The sequence below is a fragment of the Aphis gossypii genome, chromosome 2 (assembly GCF_020184175.1).
Source record: "Aphis gossypii isolate Hap1 chromosome 2, ASM2018417v2, whole genome shotgun sequence".
NCBI classification, from domain to species: Eukaryota; Metazoa; Arthropoda; class Insecta; order Hemiptera; family Aphididae; genus Aphis; species Aphis gossypii.
The window spans coordinates 29,084,074-29,098,143 of record NC_065531.1 but is presented as its reverse complement, the minus strand read 5'-3'; the positions used below and the strand labels follow the sequence as shown (position 1 = coordinate 29,098,143).

The 14,070-nt window shown below is 23.1% G+C and overlaps 1 protein-coding gene across 4 annotated transcripts in view; it reads left to right on the top strand.

The window, feature by feature from the left end:
* LOC114119909 (multiple C2 and transmembrane domain-containing protein) overlaps positions 1–14,070 on the top strand; it is a 49,810-nt gene that overhangs the window by 27,484 nt on the left and 8,256 nt on the right. For all 4 annotated transcript variants that reach the window (XM_050199902.1, XM_050199899.1, XM_050199901.1 and 1 more), the window contains 8 exons: positions 61–173; positions 480–588; positions 661–803; positions 5,499–5,578; positions 5,971–6,079; positions 6,228–6,370; positions 6,434–6,589; positions 9,674–10,120. In XM_050199902.1, the coding sequence (XP_050055859.1) occupies positions 61–173; positions 480–588; positions 661–803; positions 5,499–5,578; positions 5,971–6,079; positions 6,228–6,370; positions 6,434–6,589; positions 9,674–10,120 (1,300 nt within the window). The remainder of the gene's footprint in view (positions 1–60; positions 174–479; positions 589–660; positions 804–5,498; positions 5,579–5,970; positions 6,080–6,227; positions 6,371–6,433; positions 6,590–9,673; positions 10,121–14,070) is intronic.

Sequence of the window (14,070 nt, the reverse complement as noted above, 5' to 3'; positions counted from 1 at the left end):
ATTAATAAATGTAAGGCATTAACACATTTTTTATAAATATATTTTACTACTGTATTTTAGAATTTGGATTGACTCAGAATTGGTTCCAGAAAGTTGTTTCACGTGATCATCAAATTCGGCTCCGGAGACAAAATTCAATACGATCTGAACAACAAATTGAAATAGTTACACCAGTAAATATTAATATAAATGTCTACCATTTTTTAATTATATTAGTTTATTATAGGTAATATGGTAGATAATAAGTATGGATTCATTATAGAATAGAGATAATTTCTAAAAAAAAAAACAAACGTTCTGTAGTAGTATATCTTTTCATTTTTTAAGATATTTACTTTATACAGATACCAATTTCACACATTTTGAACTATAATATTTAATTATAACTTGATCTATAATTTAAATTTTAAAAAAAATTGTGTTATTTAAAATATTTATACAAAAAGATTTAAACATTGAAATTAAATTTTATGCATCAGGAAGGTCAAAATCCAATTCAAAATGAATCTTTGCTCAGAAAATATGACTTTTTTCAACTCAAAATACATTTGAAAAAAGGAAAAGATCTCATTGCTCGAGATAAAAATGGTAGTTAAAAAAATTAAATTTTTCCAAAAAATATGTGAAAACTAACTTACTAAAAATTTGCTAACATTTTAGGTCTCAGTGATCCTTATGTGAAGTTTAAGATAGGTGGAAGACAGATACATAAATCAAAAATTGTGTATAAAAGTTTAAATCCAAATTGGGACGAAATGGTTACACACTTACTAGATGATCCTTTTGAACCAATTCAAATAAAGGTATGAACTTATTAACTCATTTAAATTATAAGTGAAAAGTAAAAATTGAGTATGATAATATGGTATAGTAACTGTTACCAATGGCAACAGAAAAATATTCGATTTTAGTAAGCAAATATGGAATTCATATGTGAGTTATTATATAGAAAAATACTGTAGTTAAAAAACTAAACTATATATTATACTACTAGAGTATCAAGGAATATGGGTTCAAAATTTGCTGACAGTGGGTTTTGTAGTTACTAAGTCTATAATCCTCATTCTAATATATATTAATTTGTATAATGTATATATACAGAATAATTCACCAAGCGCGATTGCTTCCATTTTTAACTTAACAATGAATTTATTTAAATTTTGACTTTTAAATTTTTTAAAGTTACTTAAATACCATATTTACCAATAAACCACTGTATTTTTTATTAATTGTTCTTTTTTCATGACGAAGTTAGGTAATACAGCTATTATAGTATTATAAATCTTATATTATTGAATTATAAATAAACTTTAATTTGTATACTACAGCTGAATGTAATCATCTTATAAATTATTATCATTGTTTAAAATATTTATGAAAATTACATTGCTGTATAGTAAGAGATATTCTGTTTGTTAACCACTATGGCAATAATACCATTGTATGAATATTTAATGTAAAATAATATAATATGTATATTATAAGGTAATTTACTTTATGATAGATTTGTTTATTAATCTTTTGAAAAAAATTTCTCTAGTAAAATACTAAAACATGGGTAATTAATAGTTATTAAGGACATATAAATAATAAGACTTGTGTTACAACTGAGGTGTAACAATTAACTTAATTTTTACAGTGAAATTTCTAAATAAATAAAAATCATATTATTATAAGGAATATTTTTATTTTTAAAAGAATTTCTTTTGAGTAATGACGATATTATATTTAAAAATACCGAATTTCAGATTTTAAATAATTGCATTGTTAAAAAATTGAAGGGAGTGAGCACTTCTGATGAACTCTTTTGTATAAATATATACAAAAAATGTGTTATATAATAACTAAAATTCTATTGCTGGAAAATGCATGGTTACTATAATATTCATTGTGAGCAAATTTTAGACGGACTTGAATTACATATTTTATATTTTATTTTTCTTACCTAATTATTGTGCGTGTTATCGACGTTTTTTATTTAAATTATTCTGTTTCATATTATAATAAGACTATTGAAATCCTGTTTGAAAGTTGCAATATTTTGTATACAATTGAAATAAAAATATTTATAATGTTACAAATTATCAAAATTTACTAAGGAATAATACATTCCTAAGGGAATAAATCTGTTTATTATTTTTTAATTCGATGACGGCTACACACTTGAACAAATTGCATGTGTTCATGCGTCATAAAATTGTACACGATCAAATGAATGCGGCCTATAATGGCCTATTCGCAGTTGTACAATTTGTTCAAGTGTTCCCTTTGTCTTCATATCTCTTTGTATTCATATCTATTGACTGCTTACTAAACCCGTATTTTTTTGAAGAAAATAATGTACGATGTTATAAATTTGAATTTTGTACTAGTTAAATTTTTGTTATACGTACCTATTTTTAATTAATAATATTTATTAACATTTTATTATAAAATAATGGTTTCAAATAAGCAATTCATCAATCTAAATTAGCATATTAAATGAAAATGTATGGAAATATATTATCAATATATATTTCAAAATATTGAATTTAATATGACTTATTCATAAGAATTTACATTTCATGATTAATAGGGCTTAATATGAAAAAATTTACTTTGAGATATTTACATATACACTAAAAAAACCGAATTTGAAAATTTAACAGTACTTATGTATGATATATTCTTTGGTTATTAATAGGTAATTATAGTTTAATTTAAATCGAAAAATCGGAAAAAAATGAAAAAATGCAAGTTCATATGCACGTAAAACATTATATTATAAGTATTTATCACATGAGGCCATAAAGCTTTTATTTTTTTTTCCATTATTACTAATTTAACAAAATATATTTTATTGAGTTAATTTTAAATTAATGCATAATGTTGTTACATAATATGATTCGAATAATTGAATGTCAAATTCAGGTTCCGATTATAGTGAATTATTATGATGAGCAAATTGATGTTTTTTCTTCAAATTTTATAATGATGTGTATTACCATTGATTATATATAATTTAATATATTATACTATATATAATCAATGGTATTACATGAAAATGTGTATGATTTCGCACGGTATGGTCGTTTTTGTTACCGTTATTACATTTTTAATAATGTTAAAATAATTCAAGTATTGATTTGAAATAATACCTTAGAAAATTCATTATTGCGACAATAGTAGATTTCTTTTGTTATACTTTTATGAGGTTATAAAAGTGAAGCTGAGCGCGGACCTGCAGTTTATTAACCGGTTTACTAAGACTAAGGATCTTGCCAAACTAATTTATTATCTGACTATCATAATGATAATATTTAAAAGTATGCATTGCGTACTAACTTTGTTGCGCATTATAATATGATAGCTTAGGTGTATTAGTTGTATTAATTATATTGGATTATATGAAAGCAATTTTAAATGTGTGAGCTGTAAACATTTGTACGGCATCTGTTATTCACTGTGGTTAACAGTAAACATGAATAATATATTTCAATCATACATATTTTTACTAAAACCTGTACAGATATCGAATTTTATTGGCACTTGGTATACACACTATGCTAATCTTAAATTTACGTAAAACCACGATTCGTTAATAATCAAAGCGAAAATATTTATAAAACATCGTATTATAAGTAAAAAAAATTCAGATTGTTTAACTAATTTCATATGATAATATTAATAATCAAATTTTAGTAACCAAAGTTTTCAAATGGGGTTTTTTTAAATCTAATTTGAAATTACATATTTTAAGTATATTTTTTTATACCACAATACCGAACATGATAATAAATATAATTATGTGATAAATAATTATAATTTATAGTCATTATATATTAAGTTAAGACAACTATTTTCAAATTTTTTTTTTGTGCACAATTTCTACTTATTTCACCTTATGATTTATTAAATTAAACATGATTTGTATAGATGATTAAAAACAAATAATAATAAATAACCATTTGAAAATAATTTTCAATTAATTAATTTCAATATTTCAATTATCATTATTTCAATTTTCGATTAATTATTAATCGCTAGAATACGTCCTGTTCGATCAAAATTCCTTATTTATCATAAATTAAAATTCATGTATCTAAATATTAAATGATTTCATTTTTATTAATTAAAAGCTATTTATTTACTAATCAATAAATTTATTATTCAATATTATGTTACACGATTTATGATTTTCGGTGAATTAATGTATTAATTATTTATGTAATCTGCTACATGTATAACAGAATTTTATTGTGGTTAAAAATCAATTTATTTAGCTTTAAGATAGATGCTTATACATTTTTTATTTTAACTTAAGTAATACATTTCAACAATGATAACGTATCTCCTACTGATTCGCTCCATTAAGTTATTTAGGCTTTGTCAATCAAACTAATGTTCAGTAGTCAGAATTTAAAATAAAGTTCATATCTAATAATTCGATCTTTGATTCTTTGGCTGATTAAATTTAGGTAACTAATATTAGCTTATATATTTTTGTCTACTTCCCATTTTCATTTTATACTTTTTTTATGTACATGTTATGCCTAGCTACCTGTCGGTAGAAGGTATATTAAACATGAAACGTGGTTGAAAATAAGAGCATGTCACGAAGTACAATGTATAATTTTTTTATGATACAAGAATCCATATTATACATTTTTTTTTCTATGATATGATCTATTCATACACTGTATAAAATTATTTTTTTTTCAGCAATAAATTAAAAAAACAAGACTTTTTTTGCAAATGTATTCTGTTTATAGAATAAAGGGATGCTTACCCTTATCTCTATCACTATCATTTATAATATTTATCTTTATCTTTATCTTTATGACCGAATTCATTTTTAAATACAATAATATCAATATATTTTTGGTTTTTTTTTTTTAAAAAAAAAAAAACTCAAAATGTTTTTTAATATGTAATTTAATAATTTATAAAAATAATTAGTTAGTACATAAAATGTTTCATAGTACAATTATTTATAAACAGCCATATATTAGAGATAAGTAATAGAGTATAATATGCTCTTTATATGTATATTATTATAATATTACAGTAAGTTGTTTAGTGTAAAAATAATAATAATATCGAAAATATTTTTATTTTCGAGCACATGTCTCACTTCATTGACTTCCACATATAATACTGTTGTATAATTATATGGTTTTCTGATAAATAAAAATAAAATGTCTAAAACAATTCTTAGTAGTTATTTATACAATTATTGGGAATAATTATGTAATAAATATTGTCATTGATTTTAATTGTTAACAAATATATAATATTATAATATCTTATTTTACCTAGTTTATAATTGAAATTAGCATTTTAATTTTAATTTTATTCAACTAAGTACCTAACCTACCCATCAAGAATATTTTATTTATTTATTATTTTAATAAATATTGAAATTATAAATTGCCGTTACGGTATTTAAATTTTTGCTTTAAGTTGTTTAGAATATCAAAATATAAACTATTTAAATCAATATTATTTTAATGTTTCAGGTTTTTGATTACGATTGGGGTCTTCAAGATGACTTTATGGGAGCAGCTCAGATCGATTTGACGCTCTTAGAATTGGGCAAGTGAGTTTAATATCACTTTAAGTCGTTAGCATAGATTAATGCTAGTAATGATTGATGCTTACCATTAAATATAACACCATTGTATTAAAACGCCAACTTAAAGAGAGAATAATAAACAAAGTAAAATAATATTTAGTCAAAACATGAAAAATGAATTATTTTTAAATTATGAAAAAATTTCAAGGAACATTGACAAATTAAAATATGTTTTAATATTTTTCACGTTTAAAAAAACATTTCAAGAATATTTTTGTTATACTAATAAAATGTTACATATTTGTAATAATGGTCGAATACTTGAAAAATATACATTTTTTAATAATTATTATTCAATGCATTGTATCATCATCATTATTTAGTATTTTTTTCTTCTTTTTTTATTTTTATTTTAGACAGCACGAGTTATGTTTACAATTACGAGATACACAAAATGCTGAATACCTCGGAGAGATTTATCTCGATGTAACTTTAATACCTCAATCCAGAGAAGAGCGCGAACAGGTAAATAATATTATAATAACATAACTGAAATAATTTATCGACTTTTTTTTTATAGAAATGTTGGTAAAAATTAAGATTAATACTAAAATCATTTAAAATAAATTAAAAATGAATTTATTGTTGAATATTGTATCGTATTTTACTATAGAGTCTCCAAAAGACAGGAAAAGTAACAGAAATAGGTAGAAAGTACAAATGTCAAGTTTGGAGTTCAGTAGTAACTATTGTTTTAATTAAAATAAAAAACTGTACAATACCTGATGGTTTATGTGACCCATACGTTCGTTTCAGGTATGTTTACTTTTGATAGTATTATGAATTCCATTATATTGTCAAAATGTATTTTGTATATAGATTGGGAGGAGAAAAATTCAAGAGCAAAGGTAGTAATCGAATGCCAACGCCTACTTGGCTGGAACAATTTGATTTACATTTATTTGATGATCAGACTCAAGAACTAGAAATAAACGTGTGTGCGAAAGAACGTTCACGTGAAGAAATAATAGCAAGGTATGATTTAATTTTTTTATAAGCTACCGTATAAAATAAATCAATAAATATTATTGTCTTACTATTCTGAAAAAGTGTTAGACTTAAAAATATCTTCGATTTCATTTGTCAAAATTATTTAATAAAAATCACTGCAAACATTTAAAATATTTTATTATTACTTTGCACATAAGAAATTTGTAAATTATTTCGGAAGAATATGCATCTGGACATTTTGAATTCTCAAATAGTTTTCCAGTTTTATTATATCAATGTCTTAATATACAATAAGAAACAAAGTTTTAGTTTTACGATCTTGTCAGTTATTAAATTGGTAAGTCAATTAAAAGTAGTAATTCGGCGAGTAATGTAAGTAGAGTTAGGTGGTTTTTGTTCGTTGACATATTTTTCCCTCAAGTATCTTACCCTATTTTTCTTAACCCAAGATTTTTTCTTCATCTTTAAATTCAACTTAAAAAGATTAATATTTAATGAGAGAGAAATAATAAACATCTCTTAGTTGTTATTTTAGTTATATCTACTATTATTATAATATTTATGTATAAATTATAATTTATAATCTTTAGCATATGTTTCACAAATGAGTTTATCTAAAATACATGGTTAATCCATTACAGTTGAAAGTCTATTGGTTTTTCGGTTTTCCTTTAGTTTAAGGTTATATAATTTGTGGTTTATATATTTAGACGCTTCCTGTATATATAAGTATATAACATAACTATTTGCTTCGTTTTAACTTTAATATAATATACATAATATATTATATACATAACTGTTCTATATATATTCATGAGTTTACGATTATGAATGACGTGAGTACTAAGTATCTAAACTTTATAAATTCCAATAGAATTAACACACAAAAACTCAAATATCTTTAAATAAAATCTATTGATAAACTATAAATTAATATACATTAAATATATATATAGATATTATAACCATTATTAACAATGAATTTATTGTTAAAAAATAAAGTAATTGCAGTAAAATTAATATTAAAATAAATATGATTTTGTAATCATTATAAATTTATTTTAATTAATAAATAATAAATAATATATTATACATAACAATAGGTATTAGCCATTAGGTAGTATAATAATAGTTACTAATGAAAAAACATAACCGTTATTTAAAGAAGAAATTTGTTGGCTCAATTTTGGATAACATTATAAACGATATTTAAGGACCAATTATTTCAGTTAGTATAATATATTCTTTGAACAATAACTATAACTTTGGTACCTAATTATTACTGAAAACTTCTTAGGCATTTCCTATTTATCGACCATATATTTTGTATATAATAAGAAACAGACAACAAATCATTAAAACGTTATTTACGTTTTACAAATACATTGTTTGACTTGCAACTTTATATTTATTGACGTTGAATAGAAACGTAATAAGAAATAAATGTTCATACCAAAGTATAGAATTTTTAAAATACACTTTTTCATACGACTGTCATACATTTTATAGCTGCACTGTAGCAATTACGAATCAAAAATTTAATATAATAGATTTATAGAATAAAAAAAATATTATCCATGTAATGTTTTTTTCAGTAAATATTATGGTTTTCTTGCAAAAATTACCCATCACGTATGACTTATAACATCATAAACTAATATTAAAAAAAAATTATTGGTTATATTTCATTTTAGCTAACACAAAAATAACTATTGTACTTATATGATACTTAATTCACTAAATACATCTACTATGTTTTGAATATATAACATATTTACTGTGTAATTAATATCTATTTTCATGAACTTAATGAGTAGATAAGGATCGATAAATTCGCTGGTTCATAAATTTAATATTATCATTTTGAAATTAATCGAAAAATATATGATGTATCTAGTATTGTAGTAAATACTAAATATATTGTAACTGCAGTTATGTTTGATATTGAGTGATAATTTCAATAAATTTGAGGTTCAAGCTGTACAGTGTACAGCAAATCTACTGTATGGGATATTGGAACTGGGAATTGTGCAATCGTCTCATGATTTTGGTCTTCTCTGTCCGTTTTAACGTAACTGGAAATATGTATCTAGAGTCATTGTATTTTTTAATAAACGATCTGATCGGATCACGATATACTTACATAATACTTATAGGACTTTTTAAAACCATAATAAACCGATTGTAAAAAAATTAATACTTATCTAAATATTTCATTTAATATAGAAGTTTACATAAGAATATAACTATGCATTAAAATTCCTAGATTTATAATGTAAAAGACAAAAATTATATTAAATTAAAATATAAAAAAAAAACGCTGGAACAGAAATCGAGTGAGTTTTTTGTTATGTTAAATTTAAAGGCAATGATACATTATCGCACACAAAAAAACTAATATGGGTGGATTCGGCGGAAATCGTTAAAAACATGAATGCTAAATTGCATGCTCATTTTTTAACGTATTTAAGAAACCACTAATAAAAAAATAAAAAATGAGATTTGAAGTATCTTAAAGTATACCAAGTATCACTAAAACTTGATAAGATATTTTTTACTGCAATAAAAGTGTCCATAGAAAGTAGTATAAAACATAAAAAATTATTGTTCAACATCAATAAATTCCTCACTTTGCGAAGTAATCGTAAAGATTTCTTGAGTTCATTATTCATTATTCTTATATTTCTTACATTATTTAAGTTTTAAAATTTGACGTTGAAATAATACTGTTTATCACATAATATTAGGCAGTACCACAGTCAAAGGAGGAGATATTTTGCGTATTAAAAATTTGCATACAAAATGTATTCAAAAATATATCATTTGTTATTTGCTTCATATTTCTACTAATAAATAAATAAAGATTTCTTCTTTACATGTTTTCGTATGGTTATATTTCATATTTGAAGTTGTATTAAATACCTACGTAAGATATATTTTAGTACACACATGTCTGGTATCATACATTTTTTAACTATAAAATATATAACAAACATGAGAAATTAAACCGAATAAATGACTTAATTCTATTCACAAAAAAAGCATTAAATAATTAGATTTTTTTTAAACGCCCTTAATACCCATATCAAATGTGGTTTTTGTTTACAGCACTATTATGGACCTGAGTAAATTGGAACGGGAAAAGACGCACAAAATCAAGTACAAACTCAACGTCGGCGGAAGCTGCGGCGTTGCTGAAGATCATGGCGGTGACCATCATCAAAATCGTGACACGACCGGCGGAGGCATACTATACCTGTTGTTAACTATCAGCGGAACTTCGACGATCGCCATGGTATCGGACTTGTCCAACTACGAACGTGAAATCACCGAACAGGAACACATCCGAAAAAAGTACGCGCCCAGACGGACGTTTTGCGATCTCCTCGACGTCGGCGTGCTTACCGTCCGCGTGTACAAGGCCCAAGGGTTGACGTCGGCCGACCTGTGTGGCAAATCCGACCCGTTTTGTGTGCTCGAACTGGTCAACGCCCGACTTCAGACGCACACAGAATACAAAACACTATCGCCCACGTGGGATAAGATATTCACATTGTGAGTATATATTTATCGATGATTATATCACCACCAAGTGGCTGCTTTTTGTTTTAAGTTCTTCGACAAGGGATTTCTTTTTTTTGTCCTTAGAATTATTATTCGCTCCGGCCGTATAGGAAACCTATATAATTTTATAACCATATTTTATAACCAGATTATTATTCATGCCAACTTTTGATATATAAGTGCACTATTTAGAAAACACTATAGCCAGTGGCCACGCATATGAGTAAATGTAATTTCGATGTCCATGGCATTTAAACCTTATTTATGGAGTCTACAAACTAAAATAACTCATCATAAGTAACAGATAAGACCACTTTAAATGATTTATTAATTTGCTCCCCCAACAAATACGTAGTAGTTAATATTATTTTTATAACAATTAATCCTATCTAACTTAATGAAAAGTTGGTTTAACATTAAAAACTAAAATTCCTCCCATGGAAAGAAATAACTGGTATATTACATTTACGTTATATAGGTAATACTGTCTAGTGACATAAAAAAAAAAAAATAATAAATAAATAAATAACTGTCGTGTATAGTTATAAATTAATTAATAAATTAAATTTTTTTAATTAAAGAATAATTAATTGCTATAAATTCAAATTATTTGTGATGCAAAAATCATTACAATCCATAGAAAATATTTTGCTTTAATGTATAATATACTTACACAAATTCAGAATTATAATTTATACGGTGTCTTTAACAAGAAAATATATAACACCTTTATACGAGAAACATATTACTTACCATTGTTATAATTTGTAGTATCTAATAACTAATGTTATTAAATTATATTTTAACATAATATAATAATTAATATTGTTCAATGTTTGAAGGAATAATAAGTGTATTGTGTGCTTAAAATCTCTAAACTAGTATCATGTTGATTAATCAAACATCTATCTTCATCTAACCAGTACATCGTGTAGCTTATAAATAAATCATCCATTTTAATTGAATGTATCGTTAGATTCGTTGAACAAGGCTTATAATATACTAGCATAGTGAAAATTGATTATTTGAAATTAGAAAATTATTAGTTTTTTATTCATTTTTTCACAATTTATTTATAATATATTATATATATTTAAAGAAAAACTAAAACTATGTAAGTAAATATATAAAAATCATAAAAGCATTTATACTATTACTTAATAACCAACATGATATATTTTAGGAACTTCAAATGAAACTTGATCCTTCCCAAATGTATTATTAATGTGTTATATCACCACTACGTACGTTTAATTAAGACACTAACAGTTAACGATGATGCATTATAACAACAAAGTGCTACTTGACATAGTTTATGAAAGAAAAAGCAATATTATTTCATATGAACTATACATTATTATACAATATTTTGCATAAATAAAATATACAAAATGCTAATTTTCCATGACTGTAATCTTCTTTCATCCGTTTGAAATAATTAATTTAATTAATTTTAGCTATTTTTATTCTTCATTAAGATATAATATATTTCAATATTTATAATTTTTATTTAATTATTTTTGTTCCATTTTCCATAGTCAAACAAATTTAAAATATGTTTATTGAATATATTTGTACAAATGTAATAAATTTATATACCGAAAGTTTTCATTCTAAAGTTTAATTATTTTGATTTAAAAATATTATTTTATATTGTTTATCATATCTATGTCTATTTAATTGTGTACAATTAATGCATATTTGAATACCTAACTTTGACATATATTTTTAATTCAGTATGATAAAAAAAAAATTGATTTTAAGTAATTTTTATCAAGCCCTATTTTTTTTAACTAGTTTTACATTTAAACCAGAATAATTGTAACAGTGATGAAATTTTAACCACAAACACACTTTGGTTGTTTAAAAAATCCAAAATGCAATACTGAAATAGTTATACAAATCTATATTGCATAAAGCTTTATAGTATACTTTATTTAATGTGTATGAAACCAAAGCTTGATCAATGATAACTAATAAATACTCAATACTACCACTATTAAACCCAGTTTTAGTTAATATAAATATAAAAAAAGAAAATCCTTTTAAAATATATTCCAATGTATACCTTAAATATTAAATGTTATCATTTTTCTGAAATAAAAAAAATCTCAATATTTATCAAATACATTTGTATTGTAGTTTAATAGAACAATTTATAAATTAATAATTTTTGCATATAAAATCAATTCATAGTAATCAATACATAAAAAAATAATAAAAACTTAGTAGGTTCAATTTTTATCTTGACGTTAATATATATTAAAATGGTAAACTTATAATATAAATACTTTATTAATTTGTTCTATACTAGATAAACTAACATTTTTATGCTATACGCCCATACTATACAAAGGTATTATCTTATATTATTTTATATTATTCAGCCAGTTTAGGCTGCTAAAATACATAAAAAAAAAAATATTTTTAGCTAATAATAAAATAATTATAATAATTTTTATCTTTTTAATTTACATTAATTAAATTCAATTACACTTTAACCCGTCAAGATGAAACTATGTTTTAAAAATTAATTTAAATTTGAATTTATATTGGTTAAAAAAGGAATGATTCTATTACTTTTTATTTCAATATATAGATTATAGATAAGTATATTTTAAAGATTACGAATCCAATATATTTAAAAAAAAACCACAAGCTAATATTTAGGTATTTTAAGTCATAATGTTCAAAATTCAAAATTTAATCTAATTAAATTTATGAACAATAATTGTGTATAATATCAAAAAATACAAAGTAATTAAAATTTTAAAATCTTCATAAAAAACCACTGTTAATCCAGATATTTGATATTTTCTTAAAAAAACTAATTATACTTACTTAATAATATTATATTCTTAATTTATAAAAGTATTCAATATCATTGAATTTTAAATAGCTAACAAAAAGAAATATTACATCTAATAAGTTTCGAGATCATTTGAAATTTAAATTAATCACTTGGTGTTCTAAATGTTTTTTTTTTCGGTTGGATGACTATCTGGGATTTTTATTCAAGCTAACACTTTATCATATATTTAATTTAATTTAATGTATGATATTCTCAATTTTTAGTTATACAAAAATGTACTAAAACTTATTTTGTTTAAAGAATACGTATTTATGAAATTTAAATACCAATAAAAAAAACTAAATAAAATGTAATAATAATAACAAAAGAAGACTTTGTTGTTATAAATATGTTACAGAATATTTAAATACTCATAAATAGATTGTGTTTTAAAATTTAATTTCATAGCGAATGAATGTATAAATAAGCTGCTTACGATAGTAAAGAGTACCATTTTAAATCATCTAATCTTATTTTTTTTCACATAATAATTTCAATTAAATTTCATCTATCCCTTTATAAAAGTACTTATAATATTTAAATATTATACTCTACATGTATATATCTAAAAATAAATATAATAATTATATTATAATATTATATGAATCTATAAACGATTTAGGTTTACTGTTTCATTATTTATGTCAGTTTCATTATTCTTTCACAAAATTGTTAGCTTGACTCAATACTTTGTTAACACACTTGATCAAACATCGATTGACGTAAGAAGGTCACCAATGAATTAACAATAACCTTTATAGTAAAACAAAATATATATATTTTATATGCATGTTATTCTAGAATAGGTACCATGTACTACCGTAGAGTAGACAAACATGCATTTAATGCATTCTAAATTATTTCCATGTTGTTATTAAAAAAATATTTTTATTTTTTTTGTACATTTTATGTATAATATTATATTATCCTTAGCGTGTAATCATAAAGTACTAAGTTATCTTTAATACTTTAATACAGATACCTTACCTAGTTAATTAAATTACATAGATACATTTAAACCGTATCCATATGATATTTTAACTATTCTCAAACAAATTACAAATTACGAATACAAAAAACTATAGATTAA